Source organism: Trachinotus anak, unplaced genomic scaffold, assembly GCF_046630095.1.
Source record: "Trachinotus anak isolate AG129_WGS33_773 ecotype Australia unplaced genomic scaffold, CSIRO_AGI_Tana_v1 ptg000022l, whole genome shotgun sequence".
Classification (NCBI taxonomy): domain Eukaryota; kingdom Metazoa; phylum Chordata; class Actinopteri; order Carangiformes; family Carangidae; genus Trachinotus; species Trachinotus anak.
Window position 1 is genome coordinate 275,001 of NW_027273873.1, and position 26,482 is coordinate 301,482.

At 44.6% G+C, this 26,482-nt stretch overlaps 1 protein-coding gene across 3 annotated transcripts in view; it reads left to right on the forward strand.

Moving 5' to 3' along the window:
- Nucleotides 1–26,482, forward strand: part of slc6a8 (solute carrier family 6 member 8) — a 40,437-nt gene that overhangs the window by 2,576 nt on the left and 11,379 nt on the right. For all 3 annotated transcript variants that reach the window (XM_071458830.1, XM_071458831.1, XM_071458832.1), the window contains 6 exons: nt 11,753–11,884; nt 14,003–14,270; nt 16,230–16,362; nt 24,916–25,050; nt 25,212–25,315; nt 25,505–25,629. In XM_071458830.1, the coding sequence (XP_071314931.1) occupies nt 11,753–11,884; nt 14,003–14,270; nt 16,230–16,362; nt 24,916–25,050; nt 25,212–25,315; nt 25,505–25,629 (897 nt within the window). The remainder of the gene's footprint in view (nt 1–11,752; nt 11,885–14,002; nt 14,271–16,229; nt 16,363–24,915; nt 25,051–25,211; nt 25,316–25,504; nt 25,630–26,482) is intronic.

The window sequence follows — 26,482 nt, forward strand, 5'->3', positions numbered from 1 at the left end:
TTGACCTGTTTGACTGCAGCAGCCTCATCCTGTATCCATCCTACATCCTTAACTCCTACGTCCTTAACTCCTCCCACACTCCACCTCCCTCAGCTCTTCTCATTCTCTCCTGTTTGTCTTTTGTCGTTTCATAGAAATGTTTTGAACCAAACCTCTTTCTCCAAACACAGCTGACACATCCATCTGTATCTGTAGCTGTGTCCCAGTTCAGGGGCCCCGTCCCTCAGAGGGCCCGCTGCACAAAGGTGTGGCCCTTCGTAGCCATTGTAGGAGGTCGACCTGATGCGAGACGGTTTGGTCAACGGAGGGTTTTCATGTCACCAGCTGTTCCCGCCCTTACCTTTGCGTTGCTGGCGAGGCTCCTGTCACCTTTGACCCCTGGTTTTAACAGTTAAAACCCAATATTTGCGTTGACAGTGTGATCCGCAGCTCTGTTGGTGTTGTTTGCTGCCATGTCATTTTCATTACTGCTGCGCGTGAAGCTTGGGATATGTTGGAACAGGTTGGGCCATGAAGGATCTCATCTCTCATCATGTTTGTGGGAATATTTATGATCACACATCAGTTTCTGTAGCGACAGCAGCGCGTCCTGTCTTTACATCTGGCAGGAAATTCGCCCCCGTCTCAGATTTATTGTAGGAATATGTGACGTCACAGAGCAGAAACGTCTGCGTCAGGCTGAGAAACAGGACTAATGATGCTGGACTTTGTTACAGTGAAACACAGGTGAGCAAGGTGAGAGCAGTTTCATGATTAAACCAGTTTTCTGTGTGTGAGGTGTTCGGTTGACTCACAGTCGTCACTCATTCACAGACAAGAAGAAGAAAATCCTCACGCTTTAGAAGCTGAAACACTAAATGTTTGCAGATCAGTAATCAGTCATCAGTAATAAAACCTGCTGCTCAGTCTGCTGTCGATCGATTCATCGTTTCTACTCTGACTCTAATGGTTCATTGATTAGATTCATCAACTAATCACAAGACATTTTTCAAGCAGACAAATATTTCCTTGTGTCCTGTTTCTCTGTGATTTGTCTCTGTTCAGACTGAATACCCAGATTGTTGATGCTGTAAAGTAGAAATGTTTTGTGGAGAAGCAGCGAGGAGAGGAGGAGTCCCAGCAGGAGCTCTCATCACTTCTCTCCCTCTTTTCAAACTAAACTTTACCAACGGAGACAAACTGCTGAGAGAGACAAAGAGAGGGAGACGGAGATGTTTCTTCTCACCTGAAAAGGTCTCGTTCACACAGTCGGCCAGTTTGAGCTGGACAGAGGGAAGGGGAGGGGGGGAGAAAGGTCCTGATGTTCACACAGAGAGGAGGAGGAGGAGGAGGAGGAGGAGGAGGTCGGACTCGTGTTAAATCACTGAGAATCAAGAGAAAAGGTTCAGTTCTCACAGACACAGACTGATGTCCTGGAAAAGGTTCCTGCTTCACTCCTGATTTATCAAACTGAACAATCAGCTGTTTGTTCTCTGTGCGTCAGACGCTCACCTTCCTCACGATGAACTGGAGACTGTCCTGAAACAAACGAGCCCGCAGGTCGTCTGTCAGCAGGTTGCTATGACCCGTCGTTAGGTTCTGTTGCTAGGCGACATCTAGTGGTCGTAGTGATGATGACAGGAGCAAAGGGAAAAGTGCAGTGACGTAGTTTATAGAGCGACAAAGTCCACGTCAGGAGGAGGTTGGGGTGGATGGATGAATATGACCCAGGAGAGCGGTGTTCGATTCCCATGTGACAGGAGCAGTTTATGTTGTTTCTATTATCCATGACCGTTTGTTGTTGTTATCGTAACCATGACAACAAAGATCGTCTAATGTTGAGGAAGAACTGATTTTAACCCAAATCACCATCTTTACCTGAACTTAACCAAGCCATGACTGTTATTATAGTAACCATGGCAACAAACACTGCTCTCTGTGTGTTTATTATTGTAACCGTGACAACCAAGGTCAAGTACACTAGGGCCGCTCTTACAGGAGACACGGCTGTGTGTGGTGGTGTTCCGGTTGTTGGTTGTAACTGTGACACCTCCTCCTCCTCCTCCTCCATCAGGTCACATCTGTCCAGAACTGAGGGCCGAGCTGTGAACAGTGAACCGGCCTTTTAAAGGAATGTGAAATATCAGGTGACTCTGCCTGATGTGTTGTTGAATCCAGGTGTTCACTTAGTTTTCTTTTATTATTTGTTCTGTGCTGTTCAGTCTCTTCATCAGGCTCATGACTGTGACAGTGAAACTGTTCATACGACACAGACGAGCACTGCTCACACCGCTCCAATATTTACATTAGGATAAAGTGGAGGAGGAGGAGGAGCATGATATACTGTGTGTGTGTGTGTGTGTGTGTGTGTGTGTGTGTGTGTGTGTGTGTGTGTAGTATAAACATATCAGCTTTAACACAACAGACACACTAACTGATCTCTGTCAGGGTTAGGGTTAGGTTCAGGGCCCTGGAGCAGGTGTTATGGGCCCTTAGAAGGGTTACACTTGTCCTTGAAGAGGTTATGAACATCCTTGAAAATTTTCCAGGTGTGTTTTAAGGGTTGCAGTGGTTCCTGGGGTCCTGCAGTGACTGTGATCCTCCAGAAAGATCACATGATCAGGGTCTGACGCCTCAATGTCTCAAATCTTCATCTAATATACAGGTGAAGACGTCCTGTCACCGTGTCCTTGAACGCATCACCAGGGATGGTTGTCAAACAGTCTCTGCTCTCAGCTGCTTCACTACAGTAACACTGAGTGTCAGTCAGTCTCGTGACCTTTGACCTCTCAGCTCCAGGTTGAAGAGCCGTGGGTTGTGGAGGTCGATGTTCCACGTGTGTGATGCTTAATCATTTTCCTTTTATGGAGAAATTTATGATGCAGCTGCTTTTCTGACATCATCCCATACCTGTTCACCTGCCGACACACACACACACACACACACACACACACACACACACACACATTCTTGTACTTCTATCTTTGTGAGGACACTCATTGACATAATGCATTCCCTAGCCCCTTACCCTAACCTTAACCATCACACCTGAGAGCCTAACCCTGACCCTGACCCTGACCTTAACCTAAACCTAATTCTAACCATAACTCTAAAACCAAGTCTTAACCCTCAACATGTGATTTGAAGGTGTCTCAAAAAGTGAGGACCGGCCAAAATGTCCTCACTTTCCCAAAATGTCCTCACTAACACTAACCCTTTTTTTGGTCCTTACTATGTAGCAAGTACAAGTACACACACACACACACATACACACACACACACACACACACACACACACACACACACACACACACACGCCGCTCTCTGATCAATAACACAAACATCAATACCAACAGTAAATATCATTTTATCATCATTCTGGCCACAAATACAAACCACGCCCCTTCGTAACTGAAGCCCCGTCCCCTCTCCAGTCTTCCTTCTCTCCTTTCTTCTAACCTTCTGTTCTGCACCTTTTTTCTCCTTCCTTTTCTTCCTCCCTTCCTTCCTTTTCCCTCCATCCTTGTCCTCGTCCTCCCTCCACTCCGACGAGTCACTCAGATTTATTATCCTGCAGAAAGTGTGTCTGTGTGTGTGTGTGTGTGTGTGTGTGTGTGTGTGTGACTGGACTGTCCTTGGCGGGGTGATTGCAGTAGTAACACACACACACACACACACTGAGTGATTCTCTGCCCCACTGATTGTGAACTGACCAGGGATCAGATGTGTCCTTGTGAGGACACGCCGTCCACTCGTCTCCTCAGACTCAGACTTTAACAGTGAAGGTCAGAGTCAGGTTTCAACACGTTCTTGGCTCTAAAATGATGAAGTGATGACATTTTCTATGCAAAAGGTCAAAGGTCAACTTCACTGTGACATCATAATGTTCTGTAGAAACACTTCTGGTCATTATTCAGCTGTGTAACTGAGGAGCAGAGGGAGGGACGGAGACCGTCTCATTTCAGAGCCTCCTGCAGGGACAGCCTTTTCCTCAGGTGGGCTCTGGTCTGCGACGGCTGCAAAGGGCCCCACCTTCATAGGCCGCGTCCTTCGAAAGATGCGTCCCCTGACACAGCTCATGTTTTTTGTAACTTGATTGGTTGCTGAAGGTAAAACAACCATGAGGCGGGAAATCTGTCTGGAGAAAATAAAGTAGATGTTGTGCATCAGACGTCTCTGGTTTATTTTGAATCTTGAATCTCAGTGACTGTCCTCAGAAGTATAGAAGTACAGCTCAGTGGTTTTTCCAAAGGTCCTTGAGAAAGTTCCATGGTTCCTAAAATATTTGTTAAACAGCTGATGGATCTGATCAGAGCTGATCAGGTGTTTGACAGCTCAGTCTGACGCTCTGATTGGTCAGTTCAGGCCTTCATGCTCTGAGCTGCAGAGTCAGGGTCAAAGGTCAAGGGACAGATACAGTTTCATGACAGTTAGAGTGTGTGTGCGTGTGCGTGATGATTGGCTGCCAAGTGTGACATCATCATCCCTCTTGCCACGTGGACCAGAGATTAACAGGAGTGGCCTGTAATCTTTTAATCCTGTTGACAGACCTCACTGCTCCTCCTCCCCTCCTCCCCTCCTCTCCTCCTCCCCTCCTCCCCTCCTCTCCTCCTCTCCTCTCCTCTCCTTGTTTCCTCTCCTCTCCCCTCCTCTCCTCCTTTCCTCCTCCCCTCCTCTCCTCTCCTTGTTTCCTCTCCTCCTCTCCAGTTATCTGGTTCCAGGGGACCTGGGATTAGGACCTGGTATCAGACCCCGTGAGGATGTTCCACAGAAGCAGTTAGTGGTTCTTGATAAAAGGTGCCATGGTCCTTGAAAAACCTTGGAGTCCTGGAGGAGGTACCAGAGGAGGAGGTCTCAGTGCTGTTTGTATTAGGATGGTCTAAGGGTCTTTGAGAGGGTGTCGGGGTTTCTAGAAATGTTCCATGAATCCTTGAGGATCCCTCACACATCTGAGGGTCCTTCAGAGCTTCCTGGAGAGACGGTGATGTGGGCGGGGCTCAGTCTGCAGACTGGTCCCAGTCACTTCTGCATCAGTGGTTTGTGTGTCAGAGTGAAACTGTCTGACTCAGCAGCAGCTCAGATGATGTTCAGTCAGACGTTCTGTCTGTTCTCAGGTCGCAGAGAGTAAAACTAAAGGTCATGATCACATCGACCTCTCTCCTCTGTTTACTGTCTCTCTCTCTCTCTTATAGACTCATGTCACTCAGATCGTTTATTTCAGCCCCACTCATCATGTTGTGTAACTGCTCCTACACACAACAAACTCTGCAGTTTGCACAGTCTATAAATATAAAATATAAAATACAAAATATAAAGTATAAATACAAAATATAGAATGTAAAATGTAAAATATAAAATGTAAAATGTAAAAAAAAAAAAAAATATATATATATATATATAAATACAAAATTTAGAATATAAAATATAAAATGTAAAATAAAAAATGAAAAATATAAAATGTAAAATGTGTGCTGCATTGGTTCTCTCTGTATAACGTTGTTTTATTTTATCACTGCGTTAAAGAGGTCAACAGTTTGTGAAATAGACTTTTTGCTTCCTGAGATTGAGATGAGAGGATGAACATTAATCTCATGTCTGTGTCGAGCGCTGACTTTATATTTGGTTTCTGGAGGAGACTGAGGGATGATGATATGAAATCATGTTGTAATGTTGTATTTAACATGTCGTGTCTCTCAACTCAGTGTGGAGGTTTTAGGAGGAGTTAGTTGCTGGAACTATTTCTTGATGAACAGCAGTGTATCCATCCGCCCAGTACCTCTGTGCAGCACGTCTGGCTGTAGCTCAGGTTGCCAGATTTGGTTCGGTTATTGGTTTTGGTTCAACTCCACTGTGACAACAGGACTGCAGGAAGCTGCACGTAGTCACTGCAGTGACTGTGTGTGTCGGTGTATTTTGAATTTTGGACATTAATTTGTTATCGTCACTGTCTAATGAAACTGTGTTAATTTAACCTGTGTTGAAATACAGATGTTGGATATGGCTGCAACTTATTTTAATTTTAATCTACAAATGGCCAAAAACATATGAAAACAGTTCATCAGAGCTTAAACTGACACCTCAGGAAACCAGACGACCTGTCACCGATGTGACACGTTTCTTTCTGACAGAGAAGCTGGAACCAGCAAATGTTTGGCAATTTATTGCTTGAAAATTGACATAATGAACTGATCCTTAAAATAGTTGATTGTTATTTTTTACCCACTAATTGTTGCAGCTCTAGTATCATATATCGGTTTGTCTTTAGCTCCACCTGTAAACTCTGTGATTCTGCTGAGGGAAACGTTTGTCACCGTCACTCTTCGTTCTCCTCTGCAGTCAGGGTATAGACAGCAAACAGGACATTCATGCTTGCAGGAACAAGTCTGCTTCAGTCATTTCAGATCTGATAGATACAGGTGTTGTATCTCAGTATATTACTGTCACTCCCCGTTCTTCAAACCTGTTATTATTGTGTATTCACAGAGGGACACGGCTGCTCAGTGTGAGGCTGTGCACAGTTCTGTATGTGTTCAGGTTTGTGTCTTACAGAAATGATTTATCCTCTGAGAGCCTGATGTAGTAAACACACTGTAATACCTGTATTCACATGGTAATAAACCTGTTCCAGGTGAGCTGGCAGTGGTTCAGAGCTTTTGAGCCTTTAGCTAGAGTTCATTGATCCTGGCAGGGAGGTGCAGAGTCATGTTTAGCACAGGTGAGATAATCAGTCTCTCTATTCAGGTATGTGGGCCAGTCGATCTGCAGACTGCCAGGGGAAGCTAAACTCAGCTAAGCTAAGTTAGCATTTGGCAGAAAGTGTTTGGTTGAGGTCACTGAGGCTTTGGCAGATGTTACAGAGTCGGAGACATTAACCTGTATTCTGCTTTCAGTTGTCCCCCTGTCTCTGTATCAGACAGGAACCTGTTGTTTTATTCTCTGACTGATAATTTATTGGGCTTGATTGTGATGAAACAGGACGACATTTACTTCAGAGGGAGAACTGCTGCTTTTCTGTTTTTTATCATTGGGAACTGAAAATCTTTTTGTTTTGGACAAAACAAGACATTTACTCTGTGACAAGTTGTGAATGAGAGTTTTTTTTATAGTTTCTGACATTCAGTAGTTGACACTTTAAAAGTTTAAAGCTCCATGTTTTAACTTCTTCTGTGTTTTATCTGAAGTGTTGATCTCCATCAGAAGATATATCTGTGGCTTTAAGAACCAAAAACCATCTCAGTGTAGTTTTACATCTCCTCCCTGAGCCAATCAGAAGAGAGGATCTGAGCCTCTCTTCTCTGACATCACAAAGTTCCAGAAGTCCTGACGGCTGGTTTTAAGGCTCAGTTTCTGAATACAGGCTGTGTGCATTTCTCTGTGGACTGAGGCTTTGATACTTTCACTGTATTAATATAGAACCTAGACCTGCTTTATAATCACAAACACATGGACATCTACCTTTAGACTGTGTGGAGCTTTAAAACCACTCTAACCATAGAATCACAGCTTAATTGACAATGAAAAGGTTTTGTTGCAGCCCTGGTTGATTTACATCAATGCAAAGGAGCCTAGTGATAAATTCAGGAGATTTTTTTCCTGTGTCACATCACTGACGAACATTTCACTGGTTCCAGTTCATTTCCAACAGAAACATTTCACAGGAGCTGACACTGTTCCTTTAACATCAGCTGTTATCACTCTGTGTACAGTTGTGTCTGAGACAGATAAATCTTTGAGCCCTAATTGAAGCTGGTTGGATCCAGTGTGTTGGAAGGTATCCCCGCTGATCCCAGGTCAGCTGGCAGCAGATCTGAGCGAGTCACAGCGAGCCAAATGTGTTACCTGCAGATCAGAACACGAATTGGACTGAACGCCATCACCGCCGCTACAACCTCATCATTTCATTTGAAACATTACAGCTGCTAAACATCTGCATCAGCAGCTGTAACGTTCGCCACCTCGTCCAGCTGAGGCTGATGGGAACATCACTGGTTCTGCAGGTGTTTGGTTTGTGACCAAACACCTGTGAAACCTTTGACATGATGGTGGCGCCAGATAAGGCTCACCAAAGTGATGAGGTTTCCTCCTGACCCCCCCCCCCCCCAGAAAACAGTGAAGAATGAAGAGAAATGAAGTTCTGATGATGATGATGATGAAGATGATGATGAGGCTGCTGCTCTGTCATTAGCCCTGTCAGTACTTAGCCCAGTGACTTACCCCGGATTAGCCAGCTTAGCTCGCTAACTGTAGCGCTGCAGCTTAGCGGGCTAACTGCAGCCGCGGCTCTGTGTCTGTTTCTGTCTCACTTTCAGCTCTGAACCAACCACGTGTGGGACGTGTTAGGTGACACCGCTCAGGACAGGATGATGCTTTACCTGTCGCACCTGCTCCAGGTTGATTCTTTGAGTCTGTGTAGGTGTCAGTCCTCTTCGCTATGATGGCCGATGGCCTGACCCCCCCCCCCCATGTTTCCAGACAGAAACACTGGAGCCACAGACTCTGTGTTTCAGATGGAAATGTTTAAGGTCATAATGTGTCCATGAGGAACTGGTCTGAGACCTTGAAACTTTGTTGTGTTAAGTGGAACGTGGAATAAAGTTGTGTGGATTTGAATGTTGCAGGAGTGTGTGAGGCTCTGCTGTTTGAGGAGTCAACAGTCGATGTGTGTTTCAGTGTGTGTGCAGCTGACTGTGATGAGGCCATAGTACTGTGTAATACCATCAACACTGAGTTAGTGACAAGCTAACAGCATTAACAGTGTGTGTGTGCGTGTGTGTGTGCGTGTGTGTGTGTGTGTGTGTGTGCGTGTGTGTGTGTGTGAGAGAGAGAAGTGGATTTTTATTGAGCTGCTGCTCCCCTCCCCCCACGTCTTCTCTCTCTCTGCAGTCGTGACTCACCAGCAGCTCATGTGTTTTCATGCAAAACAGACATACTGGAATACCGTGTGTGTGTGTGTGTGTGTGTGTCAGAGCAGCAGCAGCAGGCTAACGCTAACCTGCATAGCTTCATACAACCTTACGTCAGTGCTGACTGTGCCGTCATTCAGCCGTCATTCAGCCGGCGGTCGTGTCTGAGTCTTATACATTAGCAGCAGCTACATGCTCAGTGTGTGTGTGTGTGTGTGTGTGTGTGTGTGTGTGTGTGTGTGTGTGTGTGTGTGTGTATGTGTGTGTGTGTCTAGCCCTTAGGCACCATTATTATTATCAGACACAGAGAATACTGGACTCTGATTGGCTGAAACATGGTCATTGTGTAATGAAGACATGTATCACCTTCAATGATCCTCCACCCACAGATACAATCCATCAATCAGTCAATCAATCAATCAATTAAGGTTTGTCAGGTTAGTTTCATTGGAATCTGAAGAATCAGTCACGTTGCTATGGTTACCTGCATGTTGATGAAAGGTGAGCTGAGCTGTGTTTGAGGTGTAAGATCCTGTCACTTTTTCAGTTCAAGTAATGAACAGAAAAACCTATTTGCTCCTCACAGACGTCCTGACAGTGATTATCTCTAATGACTGATTCTAGAATAAAATCATAAAAATGCCTAATTATTCCCCGAAGGTTCAACATGCTCATTCATAAATAAAGATTCATTTTTCAGAAGCTGGTTCAGTTTTGGCACTTTTGCTTAGAAATAACTTCAACGATTAGTCAGTTAATCATTTCAGTGCTACAGCGCTGGTTGGCTGACAAAGTTACACAATGACACAAAACAAATTACACCTGAATAAACAACAACAGCTGCTTTGGAAATCATCAATAACTGTTATTGGCTCATATGACACGATACAGTGTTGTAATGAATGAATGAATGAATGAATGAATACTTCCTCTCCTTTTAGTCAGAACTGGGGTGAGAGACATGAATGAACAATTAGGAATGTGCACTCTCTCTCTCTGGTATTTTAATTGGTGTGATGGAGGAAACACACACACACACACACACACACACACACACAACAAGGGGTAACTGGGTCACAGTGCCACCAGGAACTGGTATGAATGGAATCAAACTGGAATGATACTGGGAGGAGGAGATGGAGAGAGGAGGAGGGAGAAGGAGAGAGGAGGAGGGAGGAGGAGGGAGATGGAGTGAGGACGAGGGACGAGGGAGGAGAGAGGAGGAGGGAGGTGGAGCGAGGAGGGAGGAGGGAGGAGAGAGGAGGAGGGAGGAGGAGGGAGGTGGAGGGAGAAGGAGGGAGGAGGAGGGAGGTGGAGGGAGGTGGAGGGAGGAGGGAGGAGAGAAGAGGAGGGAGGTGGAGGGAGGAGGAGGGAGGAGAGAGGAGGAGGGAGGTAGAGGGAGGAGGGAGGAGAGAGGAGGAGGGAGGTGGAGGGAGGAGGAGGGAGGTGGAGGGAGGAGGAGGGAGGTGGGGGGAGTGGGGGTGATGCCAGGAGTTATATAACAGCAGCTGCCATTACACACTGAGCTGTTACTCCAGGAGAGAGAACGTCCATTATGTTGACAACAGAAATGCACCTTTATTTACTGACCTCATGTTTCAACCGTTAAAGGAGGAGGGGAGTGGGTATCCCTGGAATTAAAGAAACACACACATATATATTTATATCTATATACTATCAGCGGTCACAGCCAGGTACCTGCTTATTGATTCAGTTAATCAACAGATAAAGATCTCAGACTGCAGCCTGAACAGGAAGAAGGTTCTGGGATGACACCTGTGCAGGTGTCTGTTTTTCTAAAAGCTCCAGCACATTAACTCCCCCTAAAACCACAAACTGCTGTTTTTACTTTTCTGTTTTTGAACAGATGTGATGATGTCATGATGTGATGATGTGATGATGTCATGACGTGGTGATGCCATTATGTCATGATGTGATGATGTCATGACGTGATGATGATGTGATGGTGTGATGATGTCATGACGTAATGATGTCATGAGAGGATGATGTGATGGTGCGATGATGTCATGATGTCATGATGTCATGATGTGATGGTGTGATGATGTCATGATGTCATGATGTGATGGTGTGATGATGTGATGGTGTGAGGTTACACACCTGACTCAGAGACAAAGGAGAACGTCTCTTTTCTCTCTTTTTCTTTGATTCATTCACGGCCTCGACTGTTCAGGCAGACAGATTAAATGTGAGGAAGAGAGAAGGATGAAGAGAAATGAGCCTTTTCTCGTCCTTCATTCACCCAGAGGCAGCGAGAGGACGGAGGACAGAGGATGAGAATGGTGGAAGGATGAAGATTCCCTTCTTTCCCTCCTTCCCGTTCACTTCCATAAAGCTCTTGTCATGATCCTGCTGAATTAAACATGAGACCCAAGTGTGGCTCCGACTGTGTGAACACAGGCAGCGTTCAAGGACCAAACCTCAGTTTGTTCTTCACCTTTTTAACAAATTATCCGTCAGTTTTTAGACTGAACTCATCTCATTTCTGTCAAACCTGCAGAGAGATAATCCATCACAGTCAGTGTTACTTTGGTCTTATTGATGGTGCGTTCAAGGACACTCAGACATCAGAGATTTGAGAGAGGAGTAGAGCAGAAGTGACAGGAAAGAAAGTGACAGAGGGAAGTTTGGTTTATTATGGTCCTTGTGCGTTTGAACGTGTGTGTGTATGTGTGGGTCGGTTGTGTGTGTGTGCGTCTGTTTGCAAACTCGCATCAGATTTCTCCTCAGAGGACAAATAAATCACTATAACATGTGTGATATCTTGAGTTGAGTGGTGAGTATGAGGTGATGTTGCCACAGCTCAGCTGACTTGAGTCTGACTGTGCTCCTGTCTCTGTCCGCTCCTGCAGGCGTCTTCCTGATCCCCTACCTGCTCATCGTCTTCATCGGAGGAATCCCCATCTTCTTCCTGGAGATCGCTCTGGGACAGTTCATGAAGGCCGGCAGCATCAACGTCTGGAACATCGCTCCGCTGTTTAAAGGTGAGACCTTTAACACGCCCACAGACGAGACCTTTATAGGACGTCAAACATTTTCTCCTCTCGTCTCTATCAAAACATGTATTTAAGAAAGCTGCATTTCCAGCATGAAGACAAAAAACAGTCTGACCTCAGCACAGCAGTGCATTATGGGTGATGCACTGATGACCTTGAAAACCACAGCAGAAGAGAGAACATCACAGATCAGTCAGTTGTGTTTCTATAAAATCTCAGATTAGTGTCAGAGAACTTTACAACCTGTCCCTCAGAAACTACAAAATAATAATAATTATAATAAAGTTTATTTATTATGTAAAGCAGAGACAAAAAGTGCTTTACACTGACAAACTGAAAAGAACATGATATTTTCCACATGAACAGGATCAAAGATTCAGTATAAAGAGAACTTGATCTGACGTTGGCTCCTGTGATAGAAGTGAAAACACATCAGAGTTTAAAAAGCAAAGAGACGTTTCTTCAGGACCAAGTGTTAGAACAGAAGCAGAAAGTGACGTTAAATGGAAATAAGTACAAGTACTAAGGTACAAGTACATCAGAATTGTACTCAGAGTATTGGAGTAACTGTACTTATCACGTTATCTATTCAAAGCCACTTCATGGGAAAATATGGAGATTAAAATTTGTCCTTCAGATTTTTTTTGTCCAAATTGTCGTCGCCAAAACCCTCGACATCCGTGCTGAGGTCATGTTGCCATGGTGACAGACATAAATCCATGTAGCAGTAAGCAGTTTAGGTGAGTCTGACTGGACACATCAGCAGCTCCGTGTGGACGTTTATCTGGAGGTGATAATCTGTGATCCTGCTGTGCGTGCCTGAGGACACACACACACACACACCAAACACACACACACACACACCGCTTGCTCCTGTGCACCTTTGTTAGCTTTACTCTCAGTTTATCAGTCATGTGATCTGATCACATGACTCTTTATGACTGGATGACTTTACTGCTCACACCTTCCTCTGACCTCCACATCAGGTGGTGTTGACATCACACAGTCGACACAGGTGTTTCACCTCAGCTCAGGTGAACGTGTGGAGGTTCAACCTGTGGGAGCAGGACTGAGATCAGGACTCTGTGTGAACCTGGTCCATCACCAGGACCAGGTTCTTCTGCAGACACCAGAGACCTGAACACAACACATTATTAGGGTCATGTGCTCCTAGTGGCCCCCGGACACCCAGAAACCAACCAGCTCTGGAGCTGAAATGATCAGATGATTAATCAATGAGTTGACTGACAGGAAATGATTCGGCAAAATTGATTTAAATTCACTGGTTCAGCAACAGTTTGAACATGTTAACGTCTGTTGCTGACATTTTATTCACCAAACGATCGATCGATTATTAAAGCCAATAACTGTCAGATGTATTGATGAAAATATTAAATGATAAATTATAAAATTATAATTGATTGAAAATGATAGTCTCTGAGGGTTTTCTGTATTCATGACTTCACAATAAATGAGCAGCAAATACAAGCTGAACCAGTTCAGACGTGGACACAGAGTCCGTCTACAAGACCAGGACCAGGAGATGGAGAACCAGTTTGATATATAGTGAACATGGGGCCTCTGGGGGTCTGGGGGTCTGGAAAAAAACCAGACTTTTCGTCAGTATTTGCTTGACTACCTCCACCCACAGCTCCTCACCCTGAGAGGAACAGCTCGGGTCCGTCTCCACAGATTCACTGTGGATCCGGTTCAGGACCTGACGTGGTCTGGCTACAGGTGGATGAGTCTGAGAACTGAGGGTCAGTCACTGTGAACGTGAGTGTGATCAGGTCACTGTGTTCAGACTCAGCGTGGATGTGGTTTTAACCACGGTGTTAAGTTCAGGTGTAATCAGAGCTGCCGCTGCTCATAAAGCCATAAAAGTAGGTTTACAGGTGTGACCGGCTCCTGAGTTCATGTTGTTGTCAGTGGTAATGATGTGAGTCTGAACTCACAGCGTCCTTCATCATCATTTCAAGAATGAGTCTGTTAACATCATGAAGACATGACGCTGTGGTCAACAGTATGACATCATTATGATCTCATCTGAAGTGTCACAGAAACCTGACCTGATCTCCTCTTCCTCCTCCTCTTCCTCCTCCTCAGGTCTGGGTTATGCCTCCATGGTGATCGTGTTTTTCTGTAACACCTACTACATCATGGTGTTGGCCTGGGGCTTCTACTACCTGATCAAGTCCTTTAACTCCACCCTCCCCTGGTCCTCCTGTGACAACGAATGGAACACGCCCAGCTGCATCGAGACCTTCCATCACCAGGACTGCAAAAACGCCAGCTTCGCCAACGTCACTGTCGCCGGCAACATGACCTGTGCCGAGCTGGCGGACGCACGGTCGCCCATCATCGAGTTCTGGGAGTGAGTTCTGGTTGGGGGTTGGGTTCTGGTCCGTGGACCGTGCTGGGTTGGCACATTGTGGTAAAGGTTGACCCATGACCTTCACTTCAGTGTGTGATGGTGAATGTTGGTCGTAGCTCTGAATGAAAAGTGTCTGTAGATCAGTTCAGTTCCAGTGAGCGACGGCGCCGATGTCGTCATCACATGTGAGGAGTCGATTTTACAGCACCTGCTGCTCAGTCTGGTCAGCTGTTGTCATCACACCTAGACGTGACAGCGACAGTGTTTCCTGCTCTGCCTCTGTTCATTTCTGCTTTATGCTCCATTTCCTGAAAAGCAGGATGAGTGTGTGAGCTGCTGATGAGAAATCTCTGATGGCTGATAACTGACACTGTGTGGACTTGTCAGACATTGTTGCACAACAGCTGCACAGTCACTGTCACTGCAGGTTGTTTTCTACAGTTCAGTGTTGTTGCAGATGATGTTTTATTAAAGCCTCACAAGAAAGAAACTGATGGTTCACACACTGACCTGTTTAGTGTGGCGTTGTTAAACAGGACGTTTGTTGCTCTGTTGGTCTGTGATGACACAGGTGTGATGAAATGCTCAGTATTATTCTGCCCCTCCCTGACTGATGAAACAGACAACGCTCTGCATGCTGACCCACTCACTGTGGCAGCAGCTGCTGCACCAACTGTAGCCTCAGTGTGTGTCTCTCACACATACTGTTGCTGCTAGCTGTGTTAGCATTAGCAGCCTGATTAATGCCACCACACATGAACAGGATTTATGTCTCTGCAGTGGCAGTAAACACAACACATGAACCTGCTGATAACTGAGCTGCAATCAAAGCTTAACACAATGTTCAGGGCTGATGAACAATCAGGGTTTATCGTGCTGCAGGTCACATGGACGGATTATGACACAACAGGCCGGGCACAGAGACAACTCTTTGATCATTTGATTGACATGTGTTGTTAAGTTTGAAGTCACTGTAAACAGAGGCCAAGACCCAGGGGCCCAAAGAAAATGAAACATTATATTTGTGAAGTTGTCACTGCTTTAACCAAACCAGAAACATTTTGTTTGTCGCCCCTCAAGGTTTCTGTTCCTGTATTTTGTCTTTTTTTAAAACAACTACTGTCAGTCAACAGGATAAAGAGGATGCCGGCACTCACAGGTTAATAGTCTTGTGGTTTAATATGGGCCAATCAACCAACACGTTTGAGCTGTAACCCATCATCAGCATGTCAGCATTTTCTTTATCTTGTTGACTCAGCTACGACTGTTTACCTGATACCGTGCACAGCCACTGTTTTCTTAGTCTGTCGTTCTGCTGAAGGGAACAAAAGGTGAACAAAATGGAATATTACCTGAGTAAAGGTGAAGGTGATGAGTCTTCACTGCAGTTCCACTAAAGTCCACCTGAGCTCATGAGCTGATTTCACCTCTTCTTCATCATATTGAGTCTTAATTACAGATGCATTTCTGGTGTTTATTTGGGGATATGTTTGTTTTGACGGACAGGTGTCTCAGCCTATCACAGTCAGCCGCATCTCCCCTGCAGCAGCGAGGCAGCTGTTGTCATGGCAGGTTATTAACACAACGAGCAGCTAACGAGGTGTAATGGTTCATTATGTGACCAAGCTAGTGTTAGTGTCTGAATTTAGAGTCAGTGTCTACGTCAGGGTCCCTGCAGCTACATCACATATTGGAAGTTAAAGTTTTCTGCTCAGTCAAACTTGAGCTTAAAAATAATCAACAGGTCAAAGTTCAGGAGAATCTCCTCTTTGTTGCTTAGATTATATATATATATATATATATATATATATCACTCTCATGTCTGATAAGTGCACAACTAGAGTCAGGATGTTGTTAGCCTAGCTTAGCATATAGACTGCAAACAGGAGGAAGCAGCTAGCCTGGCTCTGTCCACAGTTTGAGGGTGAACCTGACGTTGAGTCTCCTCCCTCTGTGCAGGAACAAGGTGCTGAACATCACGTCTGGTCTGGATGAACCCGGACACATGAACTGGGAGCTCATGCTCTGTCTGATGGCCGTCTGGGTTCTGGTTTACTTCTGCGTCTGGAAGGGAGTCAAATCCACTGGGAAGGTAACACACACACATTTTGAACACACGTCACACAGAGTTTATTTTTATATTTTAATTTCTGTGCAACGTGAAAATCTATTAGAACGCTTGTGTCCTGGATCCAGACCCGAGTCACTGCTCACAACTTCGATTTTGTTATTGACTCAAACAGGTCCAGTGTTGTGCTCATTAAATGCTAATCCAGCCACACATCAGAGTGTAAACAGTGTACAGTACAACTCCCACAATTGGTGTAATCAGGTCCCCGTAATGTAACAGATATAAGAAGAGGGACATGTGATGTGTAGATAAATGAGACACTTGTCTTTTTAGTCACTGTCTTCATTTTAAAATAATAACTGAAACCTTAAAAACACAGTCTTCCTACCTTCAAATCCGTCTGACGGTCCGACAGTGTTTTAGTTTAATGAAGACGACCACCTTCAAACTGAGCACTAGTTTGTTTATTTAACAAAAAACAAACAAAAACAAAAAACATGACCAACATTTTAAATATTGTTACTGTTTATTTTTGTTTGTTGTTGTTAATAATAATAATAATAATAATAACAATAACAATGATGATGATGATGATGATAATAATAATAATAATTCCAGATGAGAGAGTCCCCACAACGTCAGTGTGTGAACATGTCCCCACAATGACAAATGCACACATCCTGCAGTCAGTGTTGTGCCCTCTGTCAGTTTGTGAAATGAACTAACAGCTGGGTTCATTCAGTCAATTACATAACACAGCTGAAGGTCAGAGGTCACCTGACAGCTGATCGATCAGCTTCAATACAGCAACATAGTTTATCAGTAGATTATTATTTCTCATGTAGTGATGAGTAAGCAGCATTTTATAGTTTTATAGGAGGTTGAAGTGGAGTTAGTTTTTTACATGGGGCTACAATAATTATCCTGTCAATTCCAACATTTATTTTCATGATGAATTACTCTCCTGTTTATTTTCTCAATTAATCAATAGATTTTTTATCATTTTTAAAATAAGGAGAACAGTCACAAAGTGAAACCTTCACAATGTTTGTTTTGTCTGAACTCAAAATGATATTATACATTTTTTTTATATTATCATGAAAAGGAAAAGCAGAAAACCCTGAGAAGCCTGAACCGTAAACCATTTTTTTTCATGAAAAATAACTAAAAGTTCATCAGATTAGTTGCTAATCAACTGATTGTTTCAGCTCTTCTTGCATTTATTGGTTGGTTGATGAATTTATAACAGGATCATATTTCACAAGATCTTTATATGGTTTATATGCAAAAATCTTAATTTATAAAATAATGTAGTTCGGTAAAAAGTAATGTAGTGAAGCAGAAATATTATCATCAAATGGAAATACTCAAGTAAAGTACAAGTACCTCAGATTTGTATTTGTATTTGGAGTTCATGTACTTTTTTTCTCAATGTGAACTGTCCCTTTAAAAATACAACCTGCAACTGAATGTAAAGAGACTGTGTGTGTGTGTGTGCGTCATTGGCTCATGATGATGAGACTCACACACATCACTGTCACATGGCAGGCTAATCGTTACTATGACGACAGTGCGTGTGTGTGTTGGTGGGGGGAGGGGGGTGGCTGTGAGGTGGCAGGTTGTGATTGGTTGTCCTGCAGGAGGGCAGCTCCACTGCAGTGGGACATGACTGAGACACAAAGAGAAATACCCATCATGCACTGTTCTGCTCTGTACTCAAACCTCATAACTCAGTTTTTATGTCTCAGTGTTGCTGAGCTGATTAGATTTTGGTGGTGAAAGGTCAAAGGTCAAGGTCACTGTGACCTCACAGAACACATTTGTGGCCATAACTGAAGAATTCTTGTGTAACGGGATAAAATGATGACATGATAACGAAGGTCAGCGTCTCTGTGAAATCATCATGGTTGACAGAAACACGTCTGGACATTATTCAACAAACAGCGGGACAGACTGAGACTGGATTGGCTGGCAGAGGGCGGGAAATCTAGTTTTTTTATTTTTGCCTGTTAGCAGCAGAGTCTGTTTGTCCAACAGTCTCAACGACTCCAGGACGGACCGTGGCTGTCGGAGGCTGCAGCCTCCTGCTCTGTGGGGGAGGGGACGTGACGGAGGAATATTGAGGTTTGGGTCGTTCGTCGTCTAATGTTGAGAGAAGTGTCTCACCAGCACAGGAGGACAGGACACTGCTGCTTTGACTGCACCTCCTCACCGTCTGTACACGTGCGTCAGAGTGTGTGTACAGGTGAACCCAGCTGTGTGGGGAGTAGCGTACGCCTCTTTCACATCTGAGGCCTCAGACCAGCGTCCAGCTCACTTGTGCGTCAGAGTGGGTGCTGCATCCACGATGGTCAGAGGAGGTGCCATCGTCAGCCTCCTGAAGAGCTGGCTGTTGGCGGGAGGAGCAATCTGCAGGGTCAGATCTACTTCGGCTGTGTCATCAGGGCAACGATGTTTGATATTGAAACACCTGATGGCCTCAGGGAACCTGAGTCAGGGTGTGTCCCAGAGGATCTGAGGATGGATCCACATCAACCACTGACTCACATTTATACAAACATATGCACAAACACACACACACACACACACACACACACACACACACACACACACAGACACACCCTCCACATACATAACAGTCAAGTCTTTACTCGCTAAGTGACAACAGCCAGTTACAACCAACAGTGTGCACTTTGTACTGTTTCCATCTGTCTTTACACTGCACTGGTTGTCACGGTAACGCTGTATTTTACAGCTTCGTTATTTCTGAATCATTTCTTGAAAGTTTCCGGAGACTTTGTTATTTGATTGGACAGGTGTAGAGAGGCAGGGATGGAGGGAGGGGGATTGACGTGCAGGAACTGGGGGACACCTGTGAGGAGCACAGGTGTGTCCTCACCATTCAGCTCGTTATTTTAGTTGGTTAATGAGGTGTGTCGAGTTTTTCATTGACGTCCAGATGGATTTCCATGAAAGAAACTGTGTGTTTAGCTGTAATCTGAGTGAATCTGTGTTAGTTTAGCATTTAGAAATAACGGTTGTGCATCCACTCATCACTACGTTTCAGCTGCAGTTAGAACCAAACGGTATGACTCTGATTACTCTACGTCTCTGGAGGTTCTGAGGTCCTTCTGTATGAAGGACTGGACCGTCTGAAGGTCCTCACAGACGTCTCAGGAAGTCATCAGGAAATAAACTGGAATTTTAAGACCTGAAAAATAAGACGTAGCTTCACCAGCCAACAATGTTAGATAGATTCTGAGATGCAGAGAGATAAACACACACACACACACACACACACACACACATGGAGCTATGAACTATCATCAGGATAGAATGAACTTTATGTGTGTGTGTCTGTGTGAGCGTGTGTGTGTGTGTGAGTGTGTGTGTGTGTGTGTGGGTGTGTCTGTGTGTACGTGTCTGAGTGTGTGTGTGTGTGTGTGTGTGTGTGTGTGTGTGGGTGTGTCTGTGTGAGTGTGTGTGTGTGTGTGTCTGAGTGTGTGCGTGTCTGTGTGAGTGTGTGTGTGTGTGTGTGTGGGTGTGTCTGCGTGAGTGTGTGTGTGTGTGTGTGTGTGTGTCTGTGTGAGTGTGTGTCTGTGTGTCTGTGTGTGTGTGTGAGAGAGTGTGTGTGTGGGTGTGTGTGTGTGTGTGGGGGGGTGTGTGTGTGGGGGTGTGTGTGTGTGTGTGTGTGTGTGTGTCTGTGTTCACAGTTGTTTTCTTACAGATTCAAATCACGCCAGGACATTTTTTGGCAGATCTCCAGAATGATACGCACACGTTCTCCTCCCTCATTCATAAGCACACACATCTGCAGATAAAGAGCCTGACTTGAATTAAATGTGTTAGCTGGTGTAACTTGCCTGAACTGAAGTTTTGTGTAGAGGCTACAGATCAGGAATCTATGGGTCAATGCTGCTGGGACACAAGCCCAGGTCTGATCAACCCGGGCTGGGTCAGCCCGAAACACCCGAAAGACCCGATTACCTTGGGGAACATTACATTTATATTTCCTCATTGGTCAGAGTGTTTCCTCCTCAGAGACTCATGAGGTGGATCAGGTTCAGGTCCAGGTCAGTAGAGACTCGGTGTCAGGACTCAGTTCTACATCTGTTTCATCAGTGAAGGAGATCAGGTGAAGAAGTGACCTGAGAGTCAGAGCTGGTCAGACATGTTGGGGGGGTTAGAGGAGTGAGGAGAGGAGGAGCTCTCTGAGGAGAGGAGGCTTCAGGAGCTGCTTCCACCATCAGGAACCACAGACCAGAACCGTCTGGACTGAGACTACAACATAATCATGGTCTGGACCAAAGTCTGGGTGCAGGACTGAGTCAGGTAAGACCTTAAAGCTGCAGGACCAGGAGACAGAGACAACATGGTCAGAGAAGGAGAGCTGGTCCTCAAACATGACACCAGGGTTCTCGTGACCTTGGTCAGAGTGAGAGATGAAGAAGCGGTCTTGATGTTGTGATGAAGAGTCTGATTGGCTGGTTCGACTAAGAGCTCAGTCTGAGAGGTTTAGTTGAAGCTGTTGTTCCTTCATCCATGTGGTTATGTCAGAGAGACAGGCTGAGATCCAAAGATGAGGCAGAGCAGAGACAACGACCGAGGAAAAGTGGGTAGTGGGTAGGTTGGGTAAGTCGTGGAGGTTGCAGCGGAATAAAAATCAGAGGTGATGGATGGACGGCAGCTCCAGGAGGTAAATGGTGAAGGGAATGAAATCATGGTCAGAGAGCTGCTGAGATGTGACTGTAGAGTCTGAGGAATGGTTTTGGACCTGGGCAGGAGGTCTGGAGAGCTCGGATGGTCTGAATGGTTGTTCATGTCACCCAGGATGAGGCAACCGTGTTCAGACAACACTGTGTCTCCATCATCCACAGAATCACTCGTTTGTCCCGGTGGACAAACAGAGGAGTCACCATGACAGCATGGTGCTCGAAAGAGGAGTTTGCGTTTGGAGGCAACAGTTGAGTGAATTTCCATTTGTTGGAAATTAGAAGGTCAGTCCCGCCTCCTCGCCTGGACAGACAGGAAGTAGGGAAGACTGTATAGTTAGTGGGCTTTTCTGGTTTGATCCAGGTCTCACTGAGCGCCACAAGCTCAGGGGTTAGCTGGTTAGTCCAGGCAGGGATGAAATCAGCTTTGTTAACAGCAGCCTGGAAAAAAACACAGGTAACAGAGCAGGAGGCACACGTGGGCGAGGATTGTGGGCAAGGACCGCCAGAGGTTTGCCAGAGTTCTGTGTCTTTTGATACAGTGATATGTCAAAAGACAAAGGAGCTGGGTGGAGGCGCATATACAGCAGACGCTCGTCTGTGGCACGAGGAGGGCTTCACATGAGGGCTGATGCTCCAGCAACAGTCTCTATTAACATGGCATAAGCTTAACTAAACACAGGTGTCCACACATCAGGTTGATCACATCCAGCTTCGGAATTAGCAGCACAAAAAGTTCACACTCCCCCACTGCCCCAGCACTCACAGCAACCAGCCTCCACATGCCCTGAGAGTTTTTCACTCTTTCTCAATGAGTCAGTGATCCTCACTGTGAGGACTCACTGACTCACACACTTCTACAAAAATGTGACACAAACCCAGACACACCCTCCTCATATATGCACTCATTGCATAACAACTCCAGATAAACAATTCCTGGTTCAGTTTTTCTGTGGAAAGAGATTGATTGAAGTTTTTACTCACAACTGACAAACTGATAAACGGTGACACAGTTTTATATAACACACAAAGTATAAACAGCATGAGTGTGTGTGTGTGTGTGACCTGTGTGCGTATGTGTGCGTGTGTGCGTGTGTGTGTGTTTGTATGTCAACACCAACAGAAACCGTTTTTATTGTTGTTCGTCAGCTGGAGGCTGAAAACCGAGCGTCAGGTCAGAGCAGATAAACGTTACAGAGAATAATATAAAAAAACTATGTAGATGTAAAGAGGGAAATAAATAAATATAATATTCATATATTTATATTTAATAGCAGAAAAAACAACTGATTTAATAATCATTAAATGTGCTGGTTAAAGGTTTTTTTTGTGTTTGTTTTTTTCTTTAAATTATGAATAATTTAAGTTTTGAATACATCAGCAAAATAATTTTTAGGATTTTACCACATTGACCTCAAATCCCCGAGTGTCATTGTGAGATAATTGTCAATCAGGGAAATTTTAATTATAAAGTAGTGACTCATATGATTTTTCTTGGAGCACTTCTCATATAGAGCAGGTCCAGACAGTGCTCTTTGTAATATTTGTTACACAGGTTCACATTCTTTCCCATGAGCAACCACTTGGCAACAAGGTCAAGAAAAACTCCCTTTAACAGAAACTTTGATCAGGGCCAGACTCAGTGGTAGAGTCAAGCACAAAAAAGAATGAGAGAAGGAACCAACTGAAGACTTTGTCCTGAAAACCAGTTACAATAATCAAATCTCAATGAAACAGTGTGTGAATGAGGATTTCTAGATTTAGGAGCAGGAAATTTCAAGACATCCAGGTTTTCACAAGTCTCTAAATTTCATAATATGAGAGGACTAATTTTTATTGTTTGCCTTAAAGGAAGATACACCGGAGTATCATCAGCATAACAGTGGAAATTAATTTCATGATGACGAATAATTTGGCCAAGAGGTGAAATATAAAGAGAGACAAGCAGAGGACGAAGAATACAGCCCTGTGTTGCTCCATATTTCCCATCAGAATATGTCGATATAGTATTTTTACAGGAGACACACAATGCACTGAGGTCCAGTAAAAGGAGCACAGAGGAGGAATCTGAATCAACAGAGATCAGAACATCAGAGACTGCTTCAGTGAGTGACAGGCCCTGACTGAAGAGATTCAAAAGGATCTTTCATAGACAAGTGAGACACAACTACGTCCAGGAATTCAGAGCTTCGAGACTGGCTGAGACCCTGGATCAAGGTGTGCTTTGTTAAGTAAAGTTAAACCTTTTTAACCACAGCAGTTTTAAAACTAGTGGGGACCATGATAAATTAACCATGTTCAGCACTGAAGGTCCCAGAACAGGCCAGAGGTCTGTGGAGAGTTAGTCGAGCTGGTGGAGGAGGTGGGTGGTGGGTTCAGCTTGGATTCAAAGGATACAACCTCGACATTTGTTAAAGCCGAAACTATCTGGGACTCAACATAGAGCTCAGCAGAACAGGGTGGAGAAGATGAACTGATTTATATTTAATCTTCTCTATTTTACTGCAGAAAAAATCTATAAAATCCTGAGCTGTAAAGGACGAGCAGCTGAGAGACGCCTGCTCTGAAGAACTTTGGTCACAGGGTCAAAAAGAAACTAGGATTGTATTTATTGGTGCTGATAGAGAAATATGCTGCTGCAGCAAGTGTGTGTGTGTGTGTGTTTGTGTGTGTGTTACTCTGAGGCTGTGTGAGATCTCTCTGGGATTCAGCTGGACCTCAGCTCCACATGGGACCTTTGTTGATTCAGATCAGGTTCATGTTTGGTTTGTTGTCTTTACCTGATTCTCACTGGTCGATCTCACGCTGCCGAGGTCTTGGGTTTAGGCCTCAAAACACGACCCCACAGCTCGGAGCAGTTTATTACAGCCCACAGCTTTTACTGTCAGGCGACGTCTGGTGGTCGTTGTGATTCTGACAGGAAGTCAGGTGACGTAGTATAAAAGTAAACATTAAGAGGAGGGTGTGGTCAGTGGATGGGATGAGAGTGGTGTTTGATCCGCGTGTGAAAGTTTGTTGTTTTGTTTATCTACGACTGTTCCACAACCTTCACCACGTTGTTAGTATTGTAACCGTGACAACAGGGGTCATCTAATTATTTATTAGAGGGATAAATCCCTTGAGATGAACCGTCTCGTTTTCAAGGGGGTCCTTCACACACAATGCAGTAATCTTTGCAAAGTACTTAGCATAGCTTAGCCGTATGTTTATTATTGTAACCATGACAACCAAGGCCCAGTACACCTGTCATAGGGGGGCTTCGAACAAACGACCTGTACGAGTTGTTACGACATAAGACACTTTATTTGTCATTGTAGATATAAAGGTTAAAGCGTCAAAATAAAAAAAAAATATATATACAAGAAGACAAAATAAGAGAAGATGAAAAACCGAGACAAGTGACACAGCAACATTAAAGTATGAACAGACTTTTAACTGCAGAGATGATTTTCATTATTCTGCTCCAAACCTCAGAAATAACCCAACTCAAAAATTATGAAGTGTTTTGTATTGTGACTTAAACAATTATCAGAGTAGTTGTTTCAGCTCCACCTTTGTATAATGTGGAGTCTCCACCTCCAACTTCAATGGAAATTATGTCTGTGGATGGGCTCGTTATTTATAAAAATTATTATTATTATTATTATCGATAATAAAATCCTGGTATTTTAAGTGAAAACTGGTGGAGGAAGAATAATTCAGCTCTTACACATCTGAACAAATTAAAAAAATTCTCCATTTTCTGAATCCAAGAAATAATGGGCTTCAAGTCGATGGAGGGCGGAGTCAAAACAACAAACTCATTCATGTGTGTTTTATTGTAACATGCCCCTTTGTTTGTGTGTGTGTGTGTGTGTTTCAGATTGTGTACTTCACGGCAACCTTCCCCTATGTGGTCCTCATCATCCTGCTGGTCAGAGGAGTCACTCTGCCTGGAGCCTACAACGGGATCATGTACTACATCAAACCTGATTGGTCCAAACTAGGGGAGGCTCAGGTGAGTGCAGACAGGTCGAGCTGCTGGCTTCTAACCACGGCTCCTTTTCAATGTGCAATGCTGAGACATAGGTTTACAGACATAAGCAGTGAAATGCCAGACACTGAGCTGAGCAGTGAACACATCAGATCTCTGACCTGTGACCTGTGACCTCTCTGCAGGTGTGGATAGACGCCGGGACGCAGATCTTCTTCTCCTACGCCATCGGGCTGGGAGCTCTGACCGCTCTGGGCAGCTACAACCGCTTCAACAACGACTGCTACAAGTACGACACACACACACACACACACACACACACCGTTTGTCTTTGTGTGCTTGTGAGGACACAACCCTGACCCACACCAGGTCCTCGTAAATCAAAGCACATGTAGAACCGGTTCTAGATGCGTGACCTCTTTGTTAACATGCAGAACTTCAGGCTCAGTAACACACAGTAACGATGGTTCTCCTGCAGAGACGCCTTCGTCTTGGCTCTGATCAACAGTGGAACCAGCTTCTTTGCTGGTTTCGTTGTGTTTTCCATTCTGGGCTTCATGGCTGCTGAGCAGGGAGTCGACATCTCACAGGTCGCTGAATCAGGTAAAAGACACACACACCAGTGGCTCGTGCACACAGTCGTTTTATTAAAGGTGTTGTGATTACAGGGAGATACGGCAGCTTCAGGCCTCAGACTGAACCAAAGCTTCAACTCTTTGTCTCCACAGTGCGATTAAAGGGCCGAGCCAACACACATCAGGGCTGTTCAGTCAGATTTCACGAACCTCTTTTAGCTTTTAGTTTGGTTTTTACGTCTCTGCACCGACGTCACAGACACCAAGATGAATTGATTAGATTTTGGTGGTCAAAGGTCAAAGGTCACTCTGACCTCACAGAACCCATTTGTGGCCATAACTCATGAATTATGACACAACTTAACTCAAATGTCTATAAGGGTAAAATGAAGTGATGTTATATCCAAAAGGTCAAAGGTCAACTTCACTGTGACATCATAATGTTCTGCAGAAACACCTCTGGTCTTTATTCAACACTGTAACTCAGGAAGTGGACTGTGACCATGTTTTCTGGAACTTGTCTGATTGGTGGAAGAAAAAAAAGGAGCTGATTCCAGTTTGTTTCAGCTCATTTCCTGTGTTCGTGTTTTCAGCTGCAGGTCTCACCTCCGAATAAATTCATGGTTCCGATCATGTTGCCTAGAATGAAAAACTCTGCCTCTTTCACATGAACACTCTCGTACCTGGACAGGTAAACCCAGAGTTAACCAGCTTGGTGGTCCAGGTTATCAGGACGGTCCATGTTAGGTTCAGATAAACCAGCTGTTGAAAAGACGTCCTGGGTCTGTTGAACTGGCTTCGTAATAACAGGCCTCTGGTTTCAGCTGTGTGTGTGTGTGTGTGTGTGTGTGTGTAGTGTAGTGTAGTTTTTTGTGTACAGT